This window comes from Triturus cristatus, chromosome 8, assembly GCF_964204655.1.
Source record: "Triturus cristatus chromosome 8, aTriCri1.1, whole genome shotgun sequence".
NCBI classification, from domain to species: Eukaryota; Metazoa; Chordata; class Amphibia; order Caudata; family Salamandridae; genus Triturus; species Triturus cristatus.
The window spans coordinates 27,529,485-27,549,379 of record NC_140591.1 but is presented as its reverse complement, the minus strand read 5'-3'; the positions used below and the strand labels follow the sequence as shown (position 1 = coordinate 27,549,379).

Here is a 19,895-nt window from a genome sequence, read left to right as displayed (position 1 = left end):
CAAAAAACGCCACGATTCAAGGTATTATTTTGAAATTAGCAGCTTCTGAAAGCATGTTTTATACCTGCAAGCCCCGTTTTCATAGTTATGCGTTAATTAATTTTTTCCAGCGCACAGCAATCTCCATTTCCCGCCCGCAGCTGGGTCCACACACTACTAAGATACCACAAGTAAGAAACCATGATTAAAACACTGACGTTATTGCCTGTTCTAGTAGACTGACGTTGACCCTTTAAGTATGACTGTATTCAGAGTCCTTGCTTCACCCTCATTTAGGTCCATTACAGAATAGATTCTTCTTCTTGTTTCTGCAGCAATGCAGGTAAGGGTCGTACTAAAGCAGCAGGTAGGCTGTGACTTGCAATATATTGGGTCATTGAGTAAATGCGGTTTTTGTTTCTGTTTCAGTCACACATAGGTCCTGATGAGGATCTCCACATGAAAGGGGATCTGAAACGCGTCGACCTTTAGTCTGAGGCCAATCTTCGAGTTAAATTACAATAGAATTTTCTGAGCTTGTGATTTAGGTGGTATTGATGGCCTTTTCAATGTATTGTGTAATATTGTAATTTGTACAAGATATGAGTGGTATGAATGGGTATGACTGATGTATTTAATGTTTTTTGTACAAAAAGTTGTTTTGTTACGTCTTCTCTTTCAAAAAAAGTGAACTTTGTATACAACAAATTATGTTTATCACTTTAAGTTGAGTTTTTCGTTTGGGGCACAATGTAGTGTTATGTGTTTTTTATAAATTCAAATGATTGAAGATTAAATCTGACAGAAAAAGAAGTCATCAGTGTGGTGTTTGAATGATCACACTTTGATTATAAATAGGTGTTAAATAATGGGCAGCACTGGCAGCTCCCTTTGTTTTGTTGATTAGGCTACGCCTTGCTGCTGACTAGCCAAGACCCCCGATTGTTTTTTCAGTTGCTGATAGCAGCAAAAGGATGGGAGTAGCGAACAAAGGCGGCAGGCCTTTGAAGCTCCCTCTTCAAGGACCCTGCCCATCCTTGGAGATGTTCTTTGTTTCCAGACCCAGAGAGCAGAGGCTCTCTCCCCAGGGATCCAGAAAGCTGTCTGGTGGTGACGGATGGCTGGGAGCCAGTCAGGAACCCCACCAGGGTTGGTCGTTTTCATTAAATCTAACACTGGCATCATTGTGGATTTAATGTGCAGGAAAGTTTGATACCAAACTTCAGTAAAGTCATCACGGAGCTGTGGAGTTTGTGGTGACAAACTACGAGCCCATGCACTCAAAAATGGCTGCACCGCACTAACAAGGTCTATGAATGGCCAGACACTGTAGGGGCATATAGCTCCTGCAACTATGCCCTCACCTAGGTATGGTGCACCCTGCCTTTAGGGCTGTAAGGCCTGCTAGAGGGGTGACTTACTCTATGCTGCAGGCAGTGTCGGTGGGCAGGGCACAGGGATGTGGACAACGTCAACTCTTCAGTTTGGTCTGCACCAAAACACAAAGCATGCCATGGCAGGCAGGGGCTGTTTAGGTGAGGGGTCTCTGAAGGTGGCACAATACATGCTTCAGCCCTCAGAGGCCCACTCTGGTCACAAGGACCTTAGTACGAGTGATACCTTTTACAAGGGACTTACATGGGGCCCAGAGTTGTGCCAATTGTGGGCACAAAGGTGCAATTTGGGGAAAGAACACAGGTGCTGAGTTCTGATTAGCAGGCTCCCAGCACACACTAAGTCAAGTTGGCATTGGGTACCTGGCAAAAGCTAGGGGGTAATCATGAAAATAGGTGCACTTTCCTACAGTAAGAAAGTGTAAATAACGCTCCATAACATCAGTGCCCAGTCTATGCTTAAATTTGTTTAAAGAAAATATATTTTTTTAACAGGAGAGCTAAAACAGTAAAAAGCCAGCAAAAAACATAAAACATACTAGGGGGTTCTGGTGTTGAAATTTGATACTAAACTTTAATGTAGCGTCTTCGAGCTATCGGGCTTGAAATGGGAAAAAGGTTCTTCAGTCTTTAGCAGCAGCTTTGCTCATGCTACGGGATCATGTAAAGTAATGCAATATACACTTATAAAGCGCGCTATCACCCCACGGGTATCCTGGCGCTGAGATTACCTTAAGTTTCGCTGAGCACATACATGACGGTGGACAAGGGATGCAGCCATGAGCAGCACTGTAGCATGAAGTCCAGAGTAAAGTGATTCATCCCTTTAAATAAGTACCCAAACAAATCAGCCCAACAAAACGGTCTATACCTGCACCTTTTTCCTTGTTTATTCAGCACTCCATAGTTTATAATAATCTCATTAACCTATCATCTTCATTTACAATAGGAACATCGCTCTAACATTCTTTTGGATTATGTCCGTTCTATATATAAAAAAATCTTACTCAATTTAATAGGCAACCACCACCGGCCAGCAGAACAGATCTCACACCAGGGGTTAATGACAGACTGCCTCATGGTCCCTTGGAGCTGGAGACGGGTGAACACAGGCACAAGGGGAGTCTGGTAAAGTGTAGGCTCACCACTGTCAAGGCCAGAAGGTGATGCTCTAATGAATTCTTGAGTCGTCCTGAGCAGCTCTACTGCTGTGACCTTGTGGCTCCTATGAGATCACTGTCCATTGATATGTCCCCACCTCGGGATTAAAATCAGCCCTGCCTTGTGCAGTTCATGCGGTGGATGGGGATGGCTCTACCTGGTAGGCGCACTCCAGCTCCTTGTACAGACTGGGAAGATCCCCTTCTCTCCCAAGGTTACAGCAGCAAAGTAACTCTGCAGGCTTCCTAGACCTGGGTTGGAGGGCGAATGGTGACCATGAAGAGGTCTCGCTTTATGCTCACAGTCCTCTTTCTACACTGGAGACCAATCCAAAACAAGAATGAACCCAGTATTGATTCACCTCTGGTGGCCACAGTGAGAATCAAGAGCCAACCACAGGGCCTGCAACACTGAATAATTTGAGGGCTCCTCCAATCACGGAGAAAACTCCTTTCTTGTTACTGGCCAGATGTCACAGCCCTCTGGGTTTCAAGACATGCATTGGGCTCAGACTCAGCCCTATTCAGTCCCCTTTGCCAAGGAAGACGGTCACATGACAGGAAACAGAGGGTGGGTATGTTGCACTTATGGCAAGGAAAACCTACTCTAGGTACACAAGTGTCTCACGAGGAGACAGGAAAAGTGTGTATGAGGGGCAATAGGTCCGATATAGACTTAGCCAGCTGACACAAAAGGAGAACACCATCTTGCACAGCATGAATGTGCGACTCTCACAAGTAGATGCATCTTTCACACATGTTCCAAACATGATGAAGGCAAAGGACAGGAGTTTTGGGGACTGCAGGGCCCTCTACTGGGGAAGCCTGTAAAGGATACTGTACCTCTGCATTATAATCATGCTGTCACCACATTCATTCATAGCAGGGCTTGAGGAAGCCAAATCCACCCTCACTCAGAAAGGAGATAGTATTTAGTTGTCCCCCTGCCATGACAGCAAAGTAAATATGTCAACAACAAAAAACGCCATGGAGCACTTTCATTTGGCCCACATTATCGTCGAGAACACAGGAGAAAAAACACAGGGTGGTCCAGAAATCAGTCACAGGGCAGGACGTCAAACTGGCCTAGTGGGCAATGTGGCAGTGATAAAAGGGCTGGTTTGACAAGTCTGTGTGTGGAGCAGTTTTATGGTCCCTGATGAGTCGGTTTTTCTGCTTGGTTTTCTTTTAGCAAACACAGATTCAAGCAATCCCCTATATTTTGCATAACCTGCACAGCATGCCCTTACAAGTTACAAACTGTCCCGATTTGCAAATGGAGATCATTTTTATGATGGCGCCCCGGACAATTTTCTGCTTCAGTTATACCATGCCTTCTTGTAGGAAGCTGGTTATGTATATACTATACCAAAGTGAGGTTTGTATATACTATACCAAAGTGAGCTATAGTGTGCACAGAGTCCCTTGGAACCCCAAAGGTAGGCAGAGGTAAAAGTAGATAGCACCTTACTCTCTATTTGTGGTAGTGTGGGCAAGCAGTAAGGCTCTATCAGAGGGTAGTGTTAAGTATTTGTTGTACACACTCAGTCAGAAAAATATTTCAAACACTCAATGACTGAACTTCAGACCAATTGCTCTTGTAGAAGAATATTCTTTTAGTTATTTTATTTTCTAGAACCAAGCAAGCCTGGCACAGGTAAGCAATAAATACTTTACGGTAGTAATGCAGTTGTAACACTTTGGATTGCAATTGTATATGCACATTGTTCAGATTACAGTAATGTTACTGAAAATGCAATGCTTTGGAAATACAGTACATATACTTTGTATAGGATTTTTAGTAGAATATCATGTAAGTTACTTTTCATATTATTTTTCTTACACAGTGCAGTATACCTGGATACTGCACTGAGACATTTCCTGTAAACAGGTAAGTAAAAGCGTTTGTTATTTAGTTAGTTTTTGTTTTATTTCAAAAGGTTTTATTGGGTTTTCAAACACAAAATAACTAAAAAAAGTACAGAGCAGAGGGATAGAAGTACAGGATTCCATCAATGCACCTTGGATAAGGATATATGAATAGTTTTACAAGTATTACAGTGTCGTTACTAGTGTATTATAGGTCATGTATGTTTACATAGTGAGCGATGAGTCGTAGACCAATTGTATCCAGCCAGTTCTTGTTAAAATGTGCATGTCCTAGCGTAAGAAGCTTTGTTAGAAGTCCTTATCCTATTTTCGGCATGGGGAAAGTAGAGTAAAGAAGAGTAAAGGAGAAAGTAGGAAAGAGGAAGAGTAGGAGAAGAGTAAGATTAGGAGGAAGTAAGATTACGCTTGGGGTCAAAGGGTCTGCTTATGGGCTAGCATACTTATGGCCTGGTGATGGTAGGTTTATAAAATTCACATTATTCTGATAGAGATTCATCGCACCTTCCTAGAAATTCGAGTGTATGTGATGCGGGGGCTATGGCTAAGCTAGACTATGCCCATTTCTGGGGTTGGTCAATCATGGGGGTTTAAAGACCTTAGATGCAGAGTCAAGTGATTCCCATATCTTCCTGTGCTTGAGTTTCCAGGGGGAAGTATTTAAGGCGATATTAGTTACAGTTTTAAAGGATTTCTTGGATTTTCCAACTCCACACTCAAAAACTTTTCATAGAAAAACAGTCAATGTTATCCCATTGAGGAAAATAGTGTTATTGGTTAACAGAGAAGTACTTTGTTGTGGGAGTTGGTATTCTGGGGTTAGACTCAGGGGTCCCCAGGGTCAAGGATGCACTTGTTACACCCTCAGTGGCACTAGGGTGGCTGGGTGCAGAGTGCGGAGGCCCAATGTTATCCAATGAGGGATAGGGGGCCTCCGGGTGTTGGCTGCTGACTAGCAGGTCACTGGGTTGTGGGAGCAAAGCTCCTGGACTTAAGCTCAGGGCAAATGGGGGGTTCAAACCAGCACAAATGGTGCACCCTCAGCGGCACTTGGGCGGCCAGGTACAGAGAGCTGTTTTGGCGCCAGCCGCCCTGTAGCTTTTCACGGGGAGTCTCCGGTTTGCAAATACACTGCAGGCTCGGGGATGAAGGTCTGCTGGGTGCGACCAGCACTTGGAGAGGTAAGTTGGGATGCTGGGGGTTGGTTAGGCACCGTCGGTTGGGCTACCCAAGGCCGTGGGACGTCAGGTGCAGGGGTTTCTTTTAGGGTCAGATCTTCTTACCAGCTACTGGTCGCAGTTGGGGGGGGGGGGGGGGGGACCTACTGGTTTGAGGCTGCAGGCATCGGCTAGGGGCTAGTCAGGGATCACCGGATCTCGGGTCAGGATCGACGCAGAGACCTCCTCTTGGTGTTGGGCCACTCGAACTAGGGCCGTCGGCGTTGGGTGCATAGTGGTGCAGACTCGCGGATCCTGTTGGAGCTGGAGTCTGTTAGTGAACAAATCAGGTGTTCACGGGAGACAGAGTCTTTTCTTTTGAAGGCAGGGCAGGTCGTCGGGGTTCTTGAGGCTGCAGGACACACCAGGGTTTTGCTTCTGCAGGTTCGAGGTGGGGACAGGCCGGTAGGGCTGGGGCCAAGTCAGTAGACATCCTCCTATTGTTAGCTTTAGCACGGCTGTTCAGTTCTTCTTTTCTTCTTCGGGTTTCTTGTCTTCCGAAGCAAGGTTCGGACTGCCCCCTAAATACTAGATTTAGGGGTGTTACAGGTAAGTAAAGGTTGGGACCAATGGGTCTCTTCCTTGGAGTTGGTACACCCCCTATTATGCCAACCTCCAGGGGGAGGGGGGCATATGCCTCACTATAGTTGGCTGGGTCCCCCCATCTGCAAGATGGCAGGGACTGAGAGTTGAGCTTCACTTCGCCTCCCCCACCTGAGGGGTGGAGTTCGCAGAGGTGGGCACACCTCTCTTTCTCACTTGTTTTTCCTGCCGGTTCTCCTGCCCAAAGTGGGGGTCAGAACCAGTGGGAATAAGTTGCAGAAAGCAGCAATTGGTCTGGGGAAGCTCACAAAGGCAGCAAGCCTTTGAAGCTTCCCCTGCATGGACCCTGCCCATCTTGGTTTGGGGGCAGTTGGGTAGGCTTAGCACCTCATCCCAAGATGTGCATTGTTTCAGGCCCCCAAGAGCAGCAGGCTCTCAACTCAGGGGTCCACATACATGTCTGGTGGTGGCAGTTGAAAGCAGCCACTCAGCCAGGACACTAGTGGTAGGTCGTTTTTCAGGGGGCATCTCTAAGATGCCCTCTGTGTGCATTTTTCGTTAAATCCCACACTGGCATCAATGTGAGTTTAATGTGCTGAGAAGTTTGATACCAAGCTTCTCAGTTTTCAGTGTAGCCATTATGGTGCTGTGGAGTTCATAATGACAAACTCCCAGCACCATATACTCTTAATGGCAGCACTGCACTTACAATGTCTAAGAATGAACTTAAGACACTGTAGGGGTACAGGGCTCATGCACCTGTACCCTCACCACTGGTACAGTGCACCCAGTTAGAGAGGTGACTGATCAATATCAGGGCAATTGGTTGTAGGCATGGCACACAGGAATGTGTGCCATGTTGACTCTTCACTTTGTTCTGCACCAAGACACGCAGCCTGCAAAGGCAGTGTGTGTGTGTAAAGGTACAGGGCATCTAAGGGTGGTACAATAAGTGCAGCAGCCCTTAGAGGTCTTCCCTGGGTACCATTTACCAGGGGCGGACCTGTGGCCAGAGATGCCAATTGGATTAGGGTTTCAATGCAGTTTTAGGGAAGGAACATAGGCCCTGGGTAACTGGTTAGCAGGAGCCCAGGGCACACTCAGTCAAAGCACATCAGCAGTTCAGCAAAAAGTGGGGGCAACCATTCAGAAAGAAGGCCCTTTCTCACACTTCTTCCCAACCCCTAGAAAAAGGCATCAGCTACTGCTTTCTCGCTGGCAAACACTGTCTGGAGCTAAAAGCCTAGAGTAGCTTCATGCTCATGGGATGAAATGAGACTTATAAAGCGCACAGCTACTCCATGGAGTGCCCCAACTCGGAGCTTTCAATCATCCACAAGGTGTAGTGAGATCGCCTAGTCTTGTTGGAAGAGCCAGGTCTTCAACCCTTTCTTACACTAGGTGGTAGCAGCTACAGAGCGTAGTTCAAAATGAAGTTTGTTCCAAGCCACTGGTCCAAGGTAGGAGAAGGTCCTTAATTAACCCTTGGTAGCTTGGCTGGAGCTTCATTGGCTTCCCTTGCCGGCCAGCATAATCTCAAAACCAGCTGCATAATTTACAGAGCCATCATGACCAGCACCCACTAATCTTGCAGAGAAAATCCGCATCGCTGGTAGTTCTCTACACACCCTCAGCCAGGACACCATCACACTGCAGACTAAGAAGTGTACGCAACAGCAAGCACTAATGGGGTCAGAAACCCAAAGCAGACCTTGTGCTTTGTTTTCTGCTGCCTGGGCTATACTTCTTGCATGTGTGTTTGTGTCATTTATATGGCGCAAACCTAGCCAAAAAGGCAGTGCAACGGTGTACAGGGAAAAAGACCAGCATAATGTAAACCAGTGATAAGAGGAGTAGTTGGTTTGTGGACTGTTAATGTAGTGTTCTTTAAAAAGGTGCGTCTTCATCTCAACTGCACGGGATGAAAACGTCATGATCACAGACATGATCTGTGGCTGAAAAGAGAGAATTGTGGAATTTAATGCCCAAGTTGGGCGTCTTTGGGCCACAGAGTCTGCCAATCAGAGGAATTGAAACCGAAGAATAGTATTTCGGTCTTCTATGCGTTGCATTTTAGTTGATGGGTGGTCAACAAGTGAAAAACAGAAGAAAGGCAGGTTTGAATGGACTCTCTCGCAATCTCCTCTCCCTTCCCATATGTGAACAGCAGCTGGGTGCCATCAGTGTATGTAATCACCTTAGCCCCCCAAGGCCTCTGCTAACTGTGCTAAAGAGGTGAGGTATGAATTAAACAGAGTGGGGCTCAAAGCAGAGCCATGTGGCACTCTTGGTTAGATCGTATGCTCTAGTATAGTATGGGGGGGGATCCTCGGTCCTTCAAAAAGAATGCTAGCCAATCCAAGGTCAATCCACTTATCGAGATGGATTGGAGGCATAATAGGAGCATAGAGTGAGGGACCATATCAAAGGCTGCTGACATCTAGCATAATCAGAATGGCCTCTCACGCTTCTTAGGCACCTCTGGTATGTGAACGCAATCAGTGCCGTCTCAGTACTGAAGTTTGGCCTGAAGCCAGACTGGCTAGGATGGAACAGCTCAATAGTTCCGAGATACTGAGAGAGCTGTTGATTGATACATTTTTCCAATACCCAAGACAATCTGGCAGTAGAGGTTGGCCTGTAGTTTGATTGCTCAGTAGGTTCCGCTGAGGGCTTAGTCAGCAGGGGCAGAATTTTAGCCTGCCTCCATGACACAGGGACTATTGCGGATGACAACGATGCACTCTATTAGCCAGAGGATTAGTGGTATCTGTCCCTATCACTAGCAGGTTTGGAGAGCAAGGATTAGCTGGAGATCCAGATTTGAGACCACGAATCGCCGCCAGATGCCTCCAAGGGGACAGACTGGAAATTTAAGAGTGGAGCCACAGTGTGAGAGGCTGTGCTAGAACATACTGTCTCCATCGGACTCTCCTCTGTCTGGATATCTGATGGAGGTGATGTGATGGTAATTCTTCTAGCCCTGGATGATACGTGCTGCATCATGTAGGATGCCCTTAGTGGGTGCCAGTGTAGAGTCTGGGAGGCCATGGAGTATGGTGTTACCACCACCCACATGTGCGAGTATGAAGGCTTCAACAGCAATTCTGAAATGGCTTTCCGGAACAATAGTTGCACTGTCCTTAGAAAAGAAAGCCGGTACCAGTCTGCTTTTTTTTTTTTGGTAATGTGCTACTTCAGGATGAGATCCGTGCCCAGAGTGAATACAAGTGACTTGGCATTCAGTGACAGTGGGGTTTCGAAGCAGTCAGCATTCAAATAATGGAGCCAGGTTTGTACTGTTTTCTTTATCTATGCAAATAACAGGAATTCTGTTTCGGTTTGGTTGAACTTCAGGTATGTGCTGAACATCAAGGTCATGATGATGTACAGGCAGTATTTGAAGTGTTGAATATCTAAAGCAGACACGATTTTCATGTACTTGTGTGTCATCAGCATACTGGGGAATCTTGACGCTGTTATCTGTGAGAAGAGCACCAAGCTTCTCAATCTAGAGCTTGAAGATGACGGGAGACAGCATGGAACCCTTTGAGAATCCACAGGTTATGGGAACCTAAGACCCGGAAGCGCCCATGCAAACAAACTGGTGACGGTTGGAAAGGTAGGAGGTGAACCTGTGACAGACAAGGTCAGTGAATCCCATTTGAGACTTTAGGGCACGTATGAGGATGGGATGGTCAACTGTGTTTTATTCTACTACATAAGAGAAAAGCTTGCATTATGGTTGCCAATAATGCATCTGTTTAATGTGTGAGGCAATGCAGAGTACTCTATAAAATGCATAATACCCTGGGGCCATTTATCTTCAACCCCTGCGCCTGCCTGGCGGTCTTATGTTACCCTAATTTGCTGAGCCAGTCACCACCTATTGAGGCCAATGTGCAGAAACTCCTATTTCTCTTCAGTCAAGCAACAATGTAAATCGGGGCAGAGAAGAACAACTAAGCTCTAAATAGTAAATATCACACAGAAAACATAGTTCAAGGCAGACATATGACATGGAGGTCATCAGCTAGTGAGAGACCCCATGAGCACGCCTCACAAAAAATCACTGGCTCAACAGTAAAGTGGAAAAGAAAATTCAATCAGCCATAGCCATCCAATCACATAACGTGCATTTGTAAAGCACATGTTCACCTAGACTGGTATCTTAGCACTGAATTACAGATGTTTACTGTTACTCAACGGCCTTCATTTTATCGATCTGGTAAGGATGAAAGGCTGAGTGGCCGTGCAGCATTCTGAACCTGTGACCATGAAGTCAAAAACAGATCCCTGCAGCGGCTACATTAGTCCACTCAGCCCACCGGACCCAGGTGGAGGAGCCGCTGATTACTCTTTGTACTGCAGTCAGTAAACACTTTACTATTTCTAGGGTAAGAGTCCGTCCCTACGTGGACAGCACGCCACCAATAGCAAAATACCTTCCCAACCTCCAATACAATACCTACAAAAGGCACCCTTCTAAAGGACTGAATAAATATTTGTGATGCACTGACTTATGTACAGACCCAGGTCACAATAAAGTGAATACAAATAAGCCATGTTTACCAGATGTGTAAATAGTTTTAATTCCAACCAGTGTAACAAAATACGCACACTGCAGTCCATCAGGAGTAATTTTTTGTAAGATGATTCTTTATTCTCAAATCTTTACAAGAGAATCCACAAGTCAGTCTTTGCCAAAGTGTTTTGCAAAGCACCATGGAAACTACTGCAGTGCTGCCAATCAATATATAACATCAGGTCATGTGACATTTCCACTGTCAAGCCAGGCCTAAAGATCCATGTAGGTTAATGGTGATATTCACAATTGTCTGGCTACAACTGCGCTGTCAAGCCAAACTATAACAACGAAAAATCAAAATATGCAAGTTACCTCTCATAACGCAAAACAAACTAAAAAAGAAAATGCTTGCCATATGTAAATGCACAAGTCATCACTTTTACATATCTATCTATAAATACAACCAAGGTACAGCTCTCCTTTAGACTTACTCTGGGCTTGACAGCTGCCCCTGGATCTAAGTATATTTAACTTATTACGATACATATTGCAAAAGATCCTATCAGATCTAACATGAGTTACCTCCACAACTGCTGTTTTTGTAAAATGTACATCCCCCAAAGTACCTCCCATTTGTGGTTGCAAGTGCCCATTTGACTGTTCCTCTGGTAAAACGTTCTATTTTACGTTGTTTTTCTCATAAAAGAAAAGAAGAAATGTTTACAAAGGTAGATATCTTAAATTAGTGGTAGTCACAGCAAAAAGCTGTTTGCAGGAAAACCAAAACGTAAACATTCTTAACAAGCTATGAAGCACATTAAATATCACGAATGAAACACAATCTGAAGTATGTGGTGCAGATGCCCTAAAACGGAAGCACTTCAGCGAGGTCAACAAAAAGGTCACAATGATCCTCTCCAGCTCATGGCATTGGGAAGACTCCACATGACACTGGTGACACTGTCACATTTCAACCCCGGCTGATGCCACCTGCAGAGGGCATGGATAGACACGCCCCACAGACAGGCACCTAGGATAGAAAGCATCGCTTTGTGCACAAAAAAATCAGTTCTTCTAAAAGAGAGATCAAGTAGTGTCTGCATGCTTTTGGTCTCGGTCTGAAGTGGGACAGGGACAAACCCGCTGGAATGACAGGTGGCCTGCACCCCTGCCGAGACCCTGGCAGGCATGTCATCCCTCGCCCTGTGCCTGCACCCCTGCCGAGACCCTGGCAGGCATGTCATCCCTCGCCCTGTGCTTGCACCCCTGCCCACGGCGGAGACCCTGGCAGGCATGTCATACCTCGCCCTGTGCCAGCACCCCTGCCGAGACCCTGGCAGGCATGTCATCCCTCGCCCTGTGCTTGCACCCCTGCCCACGGCGGAGACCCTGGCAGGCATGTCATCCCTCGCCCTGTGCCTGCACCCCTGCCGAGACCCTGGCAGGCATGTCATCCCTCGCCCTGTGCCCGCACCCCTGCCCGCGGCGGAGACCCTGGCAGGCATGTCATCCCTCGCCCTGTGCCTGCACCCCTGCCGAGACCCTGGCAGGCATGTCATCCCTCGCCCTGTGCCTGCACCCCTGCCCGCTGCTGAGACCCTGGCAGGCATGTCACCCCCTGCCCGCGGCGGAGACCCTGGCAGGCATATCATCCCTCGCCCTGTGCCTGCACCCCTGCCGAGACCCTGGCAGGCATGTCATTCCTCGCCCTGTGCTTGCACCCCTGCCCACGGCGGAGACCCTGGCAGGCATGTCATCCCTCGCCCTGTGCCTACACCCCTGCCGAGACCCTGGCAGGCATGTCATCCCTCGCCCTGTGCCTGCACCCCTGCCCACGGCGGAGACCCTGGCAGGCATGTCATCCCTCGCCCTGTGCCTGCACCCCTGCGGAGACCCTGGCAGGCATGTCATCCCTCGCCCTGTGCCTGCACCCCTGCCCACGGCGGAGACCCTGGCAGGCATGTCATCCCTCGCCCTGTGCCTGCACCCCTGCCCGCTGCTGAGACCCTGGCAGGCATGTCACCCCCTGCCCGCGGCGGAGACCCTGGCAGGCATATCATCCCTCGCCCTGTGCCTGCACCCCTGCCGAGACCCTGGCAGGCATGTCATTCCTCGCCCTGTGCTTGCAGCCCTGCCCACGGCGGAGACCCTGGCAGGCATGTCATCCCTCGCCCTGTGCCTACACCCCTGCCGAGACCCTGGCAGGCATGTCATCCCTCGCCCTGTGCCTGCACCCCTGCCGAGACCCTGGCAGGCATGACATCCCTCGCCCTGTGCCTGCACCCCTGCCGAGACCCTGGCAGGCATGTCATCCCTCGCCCTGTGCCTGCACCCCTGCCGAGACCCTGGCAGGCATGACATCCCTCGCCCTGAGCCTGCACCCCTGCGGAGACCATGGCAGGCATGTCATCCCTCGCCCTGTGCCTGCACCCCTGCAGAGAACCTGGCAGGCATGTCATCCCTCGCCCTGTGCCTGCACCGCTACCCGCAGCGGAGACCCTGGCAGGCATGTCATCCCTCGCCCTGTGCCTGCACCCCTGCCGAGACCCTGGCAGGCATGTCATCCCTCGCCCTGTGCCTGCACCCCTGCCGAGACCCTGGCAGGCATGACATCCCTCGCCCTGTGCCTGCACCCCTGCGGAGACCATGGCAGGCATGTCATCCCTCGCCCTGTGCCTGCACCCCTGCGGAAAACCTGGCAGGCATGTCATCCCTCGCCCTGTGCCTGCACCCCTACCCGCAGCGGAGACCCTGGCAGGCATGTCATCCTGCGCCCTGTGCCTGCACCCCTTCGTAGACCCTGGCAGGCATGTCATCCCTCGCCCTGTGCCTGCACCCCTGCCCGCAGCGGAGACCCTGGCAGGCATGTCATCCCTCGCCCTGTGCCTGCACCCCTGCCGAGACCTTGGCAGGCATGTCACCCCCTGCCCGCAGCGGAGACCCTGGCAGGCATATCATCCCTCGCCCTGTGCCTGCACTCCTGCGGAGACCCTGGCAGGCATGTCATCCCTCGCCTGTGCTTGCACCCCTGCCGAGATCCTGGCAGGCATGTCATCCCTCGCCCTGTGCCTGCACCCCTGCCCGCAGCGGAGACCCTGGCAGGCATGTCATCCCTCGCCCTGTGCCTGCACCCCTTCGGAGACTCTGGCAGGCATGTCATCCCTCGCCCTGTGCCTGCACCCCTGCCGAGACCCTGGCAGGCATGTCATCCCTCGCCCTGTGCCTGCACCCCTGCCCGCAGCAGAGACCCTGGCAGGCATGTCATCCCTCGCCCTGTGCCTGCACCCCTGCGGAGACCCTGGCAGGCAGGTCATCCCTCGCCCTGTGCCTGCACCCCTGCCCACTGCGGAGACCCTGGTAGGCGTCATCCCTCGCCCTGTGCCTGCACCCCTGCCGAGACCCTAGAAGGCATGTCATCCCTCGCCCTGTGTCTGCGCCCCTGCGGAGACCCTGGCAGGCATGTCATCCCTCGCCTGTGCCTGCACCCCTGCGGAGACCCTGGCAGGCATGTCATCCCTCACCTGTGCCTGCACCCCTGCCGAGACCCTGGCAGGCATGTCATCCCTCGCCCTGTGCCTGCACCCCTGCTGAGACCCTGGCAGGCATGTCATCCCTCGCCCTGTGGTTGCACCCCTGCCAAGACCCTGGCAGGCATGTTACCCCCTGCCCGCGGCAGAGACCCTGGCAGGCATATCATCCCTCGCCCTGTGCCTGCACTCCTGCGGAGACACTGGCAGGCATGTCATCCCTCGCCTGTGCTTGCACCCCTGCCGAGACCCTGGCAGGCATGTCATCACTCGCTCTGTGCCTGCACCCCTGCCGAGACCCTGGCAGGCATGTCATCCCTCGCTCTGTGCCTGCAACCCTGCGGAGACGCTGGCAGGCATATCATCCCTCGCCCTGTGCTTGCACCCCTGCCTGCTGCGGAGACCCTGGTAGGCATGTCATCCCCCGCCCTGTGCCTGCAACCGTGCGGAGACCCTGGCAGGCATTACATCCCTCGCCCTGTGCCTGCACACCTGCCCACTGCGGAGTCCCTGGCAGGCATGTCATCCCTCGCCCTGTGCCTGCACCCCTGCCCGCGGCGGAGACCCTGGCAGGCATGTCATACCTCGCCCTGTGCCTGCACCCCTGCCCGCAGCAGAGACCCTGGCAGGCATATCTGATGGAGCGGGTAAAATGTTTTCCTTTTATATACCCAATCCATTTATGAATGTTTGTATTAAAACGATTAATAATTAATCATAATAATTAACAGTGTGTTGTATGGAAAACTAATCAACCTTATTAACCGAGAGAATACACGTGGGATTGCTTTGCATGGCTAAATTAACATGTAAACTAAGTTTGTATGCATATTAATAGGATATACGTTGCTTATGTGATGTTATCGTGAATTATGCTTAAATAAACAAGTACTAATGGCTTTGAACATTGCATATGGCTAGATAAATGCACACACATATGGGTATTAGCAAGGGAAATAACACTGTTTAACCATTTCAATGTATTAATGACGTTTTTGTGTTTCTTTGCTTAAGTTGACCATTTGGGCCTGCTATTAAATGGCCGCCGACTGAATCAGACATTTACGAAGTAATATCAATGAAGGGAAAGGAGAAATGCGCCTGCGCAAACTTCAGCAGCTGCGACCTGCCAGGGAACTGTCATCGCTGTGCCCATCAAGGCTGCTCTGGGCGAAAGGCCAACCCTTCAACAGAAATTGTTGCAACCTGAACTATGGATTGCTAATGTTCCCATACATTCGTTTTGGAACTTTTAATATGTGGGAACGACATTGAATGTTTCCTGATGCATTAGAATGTATTTCGATTGTCTAATGAGAATCACTGTAAATATTACTTGCAACATTTGGAATGTAATTTTTAGTATAAATAATAGTAGACTGGAGAGGTATGAGGAAGACTTCTTGAACGTCATTGCCAGTATCCTGATGTTATGCTGACGGAAGAGGACGGTGACTCTGCATGATAGAACAGAACTTTGACGATTTGACTGAGGACCAGATTCTGACTTAGAAAATGACAAATAGCCAGAATAGGTAAATATGACAAAAGATTAAATTTATTAACTAGGATTTAACCTGCATTTGATTTAGATAAAGTAATATTAATTGAATTCATGTGTCGGGTTGTTCTTTCATTGAAATGTATTATTGGTTAATTTCAGAGAAATAAGGAGTCATTAAGCTAATCCCAACTAAATGATTATTGACCCATTGACCTATATTTCCTTGATGGGAAGAGAAGCGAGGGTTTTGTTAGTAGTGATAAAGTTCCCATCAAGGGAAGCAGTGTAGTTCGGAATCGATGTTTTCCCCTTCCGAGTAGGTGCGGATAGATTGGTTAGAATGAATGTTGGTATTATGGGCCCCACCAGCGTGTGGTGTGTGTGTGACTGCGAAATCACTCTGTCCGTGGTAATAGGGGGAAATTGGGGAACCCGAACTGCACCATATCATCCCTCGCCCTATGCCTGCACCCCTGCTGAGACCCTGGCAGGCATGCCATCCCTCGCCCTGTGCACTGCACCCCTGCCGAGACCCTGGCAGGCATGCCATCCCTCGCCCTGTGCCTGCACCCCTGCCGAGACCCTGGCAGGCATGTCATCCCTCGCCCTGTGCACTGTACCCCTGCCGAGACCCTGGCAGGCATGCCATCCCTCGCCCTGTGCACTGCACCCCTGCCGAGACCCTGGCAGGCATGTCATCCCTCGCCCTGTGCCTGCACACCTGCCCGCTGCGGAGACCCTGGCAGGCATATCATCCCTCGCCCTGTGCCTGCACCCCTGCCGAGACCCTGGCAGGCATCCCATCCCTCGCCCTGTGCCTGCACCCCTGCCCGCTGCTGAGACCCTGGCAGGCATGTCATCCCTCGCCCTGTGCCTGCACCCCTGTCGAGACCCTGGCAGGCATGCCATCCCTCGCCCTGTGCCTGCACCCCTGCGGAGACCCTGGCAGGCATGCCATCCCTCGCCCTGTGCCTGCACCCCTGCCGAGACCCTGGCAGGCATGCCATCCCTCGCCCTGTGCCTGCACCCCTCCCGAGACCCTGGCAGGCATGTCATCCCTCGCCCTGTGCATGCACCCCTGCGGAGACCCTGGAAGGCATGTCATCCCTCGCCCTGTGCCTGCACCCCTGCGCAGACCCTGGCAGGCATGCCATCCCTCGCCCTGTGCCTGCACCCCTGCCGAGACCCTGGCAGGCATGACATCCCTCGCCCTGTGCCTGCACCCCTGCCGAGACACTGGCAGGCATGTCATCCCTCGCCCTGTGCCTGCACCCCTGCGGAGACCCTGGCAGGCATGCCATCCCTCGCCCTGTGCCTCCCCTGGCATCACTGGGACGGCAGAGTGGCATCATACTGCACTGGGATGAAGCGCTTAGAAGCGACTGCACAGAGGGAGGTAACGCGATACAAACAGGTACATAACGGGCCGGAGCCCTGCGGTGACACAGGGGCAGGCAGAGCCAGGTGCGTGGACTCGGGGCAGGAGTCAGAAGAGATGGACGGATACAGACTCCTGGTGGGAGCTGAGCCACGGGCTCATGCGGACTGCGCCCCCCTGAGCCCCGGCACTCACCCGGTAGTTGAACTTCATGCCGGTGCCGAAGTGGTGCTTCAAATGCTCATACACACATGCAGCAGCGTGCACAGGATCACTTCCGGGACACGAAGAAACACTTCCGGGACACGGACCGGCTACGGATTTTAAGAACTAGAGCGGTAACAATGATTTTATTCTCAATGTGCCGCGCTGGTGAACCAGTCCGTTAGAATCAGCCATTTTAAACCGTAGCAGGGTTAATATGAAGGTAAGTCCGGCACATGCTTGTGTTAGACACCGCTGCTTCTAACTGTAGTTTTTAGAATATTGCTAGTCCGTCCTTAGATTGAGTTTGGTGGCCATCTTGGGAAGGTGCAATTCATGGTCCAGCTTCCCGTTCCACACAACAGTGCAGATGGCGGCCATCTTGGGAAGGGTCCCGTTCCTAGGGCCTTACTACATTGCATGCAATATTATGGTGGATATGCTCTACCGTCCGCATATTTGTCAAACTTCATTTTTTTCAAGAAACAGAAAGTGAAAAATATTCTGTTCAGTGGTGCTCTCGTGGCGCCTAATACCCACCTGTGGTGATTGGGCCCTCAGGCCCGCATGCAGGGACAGGAGTGACACAGGACACAGGATTACTGGTGCTGTAGACTGGCCTCGAGCACGTGCGCTCGGCCCCTTTTATTGTCAGGGTCACCTGACTGGTGACGCCTGTGGTGGGTGGGTGTTCAGTGTGGGTTACAGGCACAATGGAACACTAGACTGTATCCAGCCGGATATTACATCCCTCCCAAACTTTAATGAAAGTTAAACTAAAATGAAGTCCGAACCGGTGGGAGAAAACACAAGTTCCAAACAAAACATAAATTGGCGATCATGACTTCCACGTAGTCTCTTGGCTGATGGTCAACTGCCGGCGAGGGTGTTCTGACAGCCGGGACCACTCTGTCTCCTTGGCACGATGTCTGAGTGCTCTGCGGATGTGTTCTTTTGGACTTACATCGTGGAAGTGCGCCTCACAATCTCTTTCTAGTACCGCCATCGGTGGAAGTGTGGGTGGAATGGTGGTGGACCACTGTTTGTTCTATTTTCCGCTGGGCGCCCCGGTAGAGGTGTTTCCTCCGACTAGTAGTTGAGTAGTTGTCTTCTTCCAGGACCCACCGTTGCAGGATATCCCTCTCACGGATACCCCTCTCTCGTGAGTGTCCCCTCTCACTGGACGACCCGGAGGCCCTTTGTTGCCAGGTTTCCACTGGACCGGTGGACCGCCGCCTTGTGGCTCCACTCGCGTTGGGGGAGTCGCTACGGGTCCTCTTTCCGTGTCCGAAGTTCCGCCTGAGAGGGTGCTGTTGGCACTTGGTCCTTCGCGCTCTGCCTTTGTTCTCCCAGGAGCTTCAGAGCCAGCTTCAACAGTCCATCTCTCGTCTTGGGGATCCGCTGCCACCGGTGTCCCTGAGGCCTCTGCCCCTTGGATGTCCACGGTCCTGTTTCCGTGACTTCCCAGAGGTGGTTGTTACCAACGGACCGGCCTGCTCACTTCTGTCGTCCCCGGGTGACCTGCGGGTTTGCGCATCGACGCATACTCCCAGTGGTGCTGATGGTTTTTCCAGGTACTGAGTCCGGCTGTCCATGCACCTTCTCACTCCCCCCTTCGGGTACTCCTTCTGGTGTGTGTGTTGATCTATCATGCACACCTCTGTGCTCTTCTCCTTTCCTCTTCGGGTGTTCTCCTTCTCCTTCCATTGCAACGTGATCCAGTCTTCCTGCCTTATTGCTCGTCTTTACCAGGATTCTTCATGTAGCGTGCACTCTACGCGTTTCCCTCTGGTCTTGTCCCGCCACTAGGACACTGTCTTCCTTTCACTCTGTGACTGGACCAATCATCGCGACCTTCTGTCTCGTAGTTGCTTCTGATGTTGAGTGATGTTACCGGACCTCTTTTCCTACTCCTCCTGGTCCTCTTTGTGAACCTCTCATGGGGTCCTCTTCACTGACGTCCCTTCGGACTTCCTCTTCTCTCCAGCTCTGACCTCTTGGCAGGTCAGTGCACTCTCCGACCTCTTGTAGGTCTACATCCTCCTTGCGACCAACTGGTGGTCAGCGTCGTCCTCCTTGCGACCATCTTGCTGGTCGCTTCTTCCTCCTTGCGACCATCTTGCTGGTTGGCTTCGTCCTCCTTGCGACCATCTTGCTGGTTGGCTTCGTCCTCCTTGCGACCATCTTGCTTGTTGGCTTCGTCCTCCTTGCGACCATCTTGCTGGGTGGCCGGCAACCTTCGCGCGACCATCTTGCTGGGTGGCCGGCAACCTTCGCGCGACCATCTTGCTGGGTGGCCGGCAACCTTCGCGCGACCATCTTGCTGGGTGGCCGGCAACCTTCGCGCGACCATCTTGCTGGGTGGCCGGCAACCTTCGCGCGACCATCTTGCTGGGTGGCCGGCAACCTTCGCGCGACCATCTTGCTGGGTGGCCGGCAACCTTCGCGCGACCATCTTGCTGGGTGGCCGGCAACCTTCGCGCGACCATCTTGCTGGGTGGCCGGCAACCTTCGCGCGACCATCTTGCTGGGTGGCCGGCAACCTTCGCGCGACCATCTTGCTGGGTGGCCGGC

At 51.0% G+C, this 19,895-nt stretch overlaps 1 protein-coding gene across 2 annotated transcripts in view; it reads right to left on the bottom strand.

Moving 5' to 3' along the window:
* Positions 1-17,929, bottom strand: part of PWP2 (PWP2 small subunit processome component) — a 129,886-nt gene extending 111,957 nt beyond the window's left edge. The window contains exon 1 of one of the 2 annotated variants that reach the window (XM_085620791.1): positions 17,862-17,929. Coding sequence is in view for 1 of the 2 variants with exons in the window: in XM_085620790.1 (XP_085476916.1) it covers positions 17,313-17,330 (18 nt within the window). In the remaining variant the exon portion in view is untranslated. Of the gene's footprint in view, positions 1-17,312; positions 17,426-17,861 lie in introns of those variants that run through there. The other variant, XM_085620790.1, reaches the window with a different exon arrangement.
* Between the last annotated feature and the right edge of the window lie 1,966 nt (positions 17,930-19,895).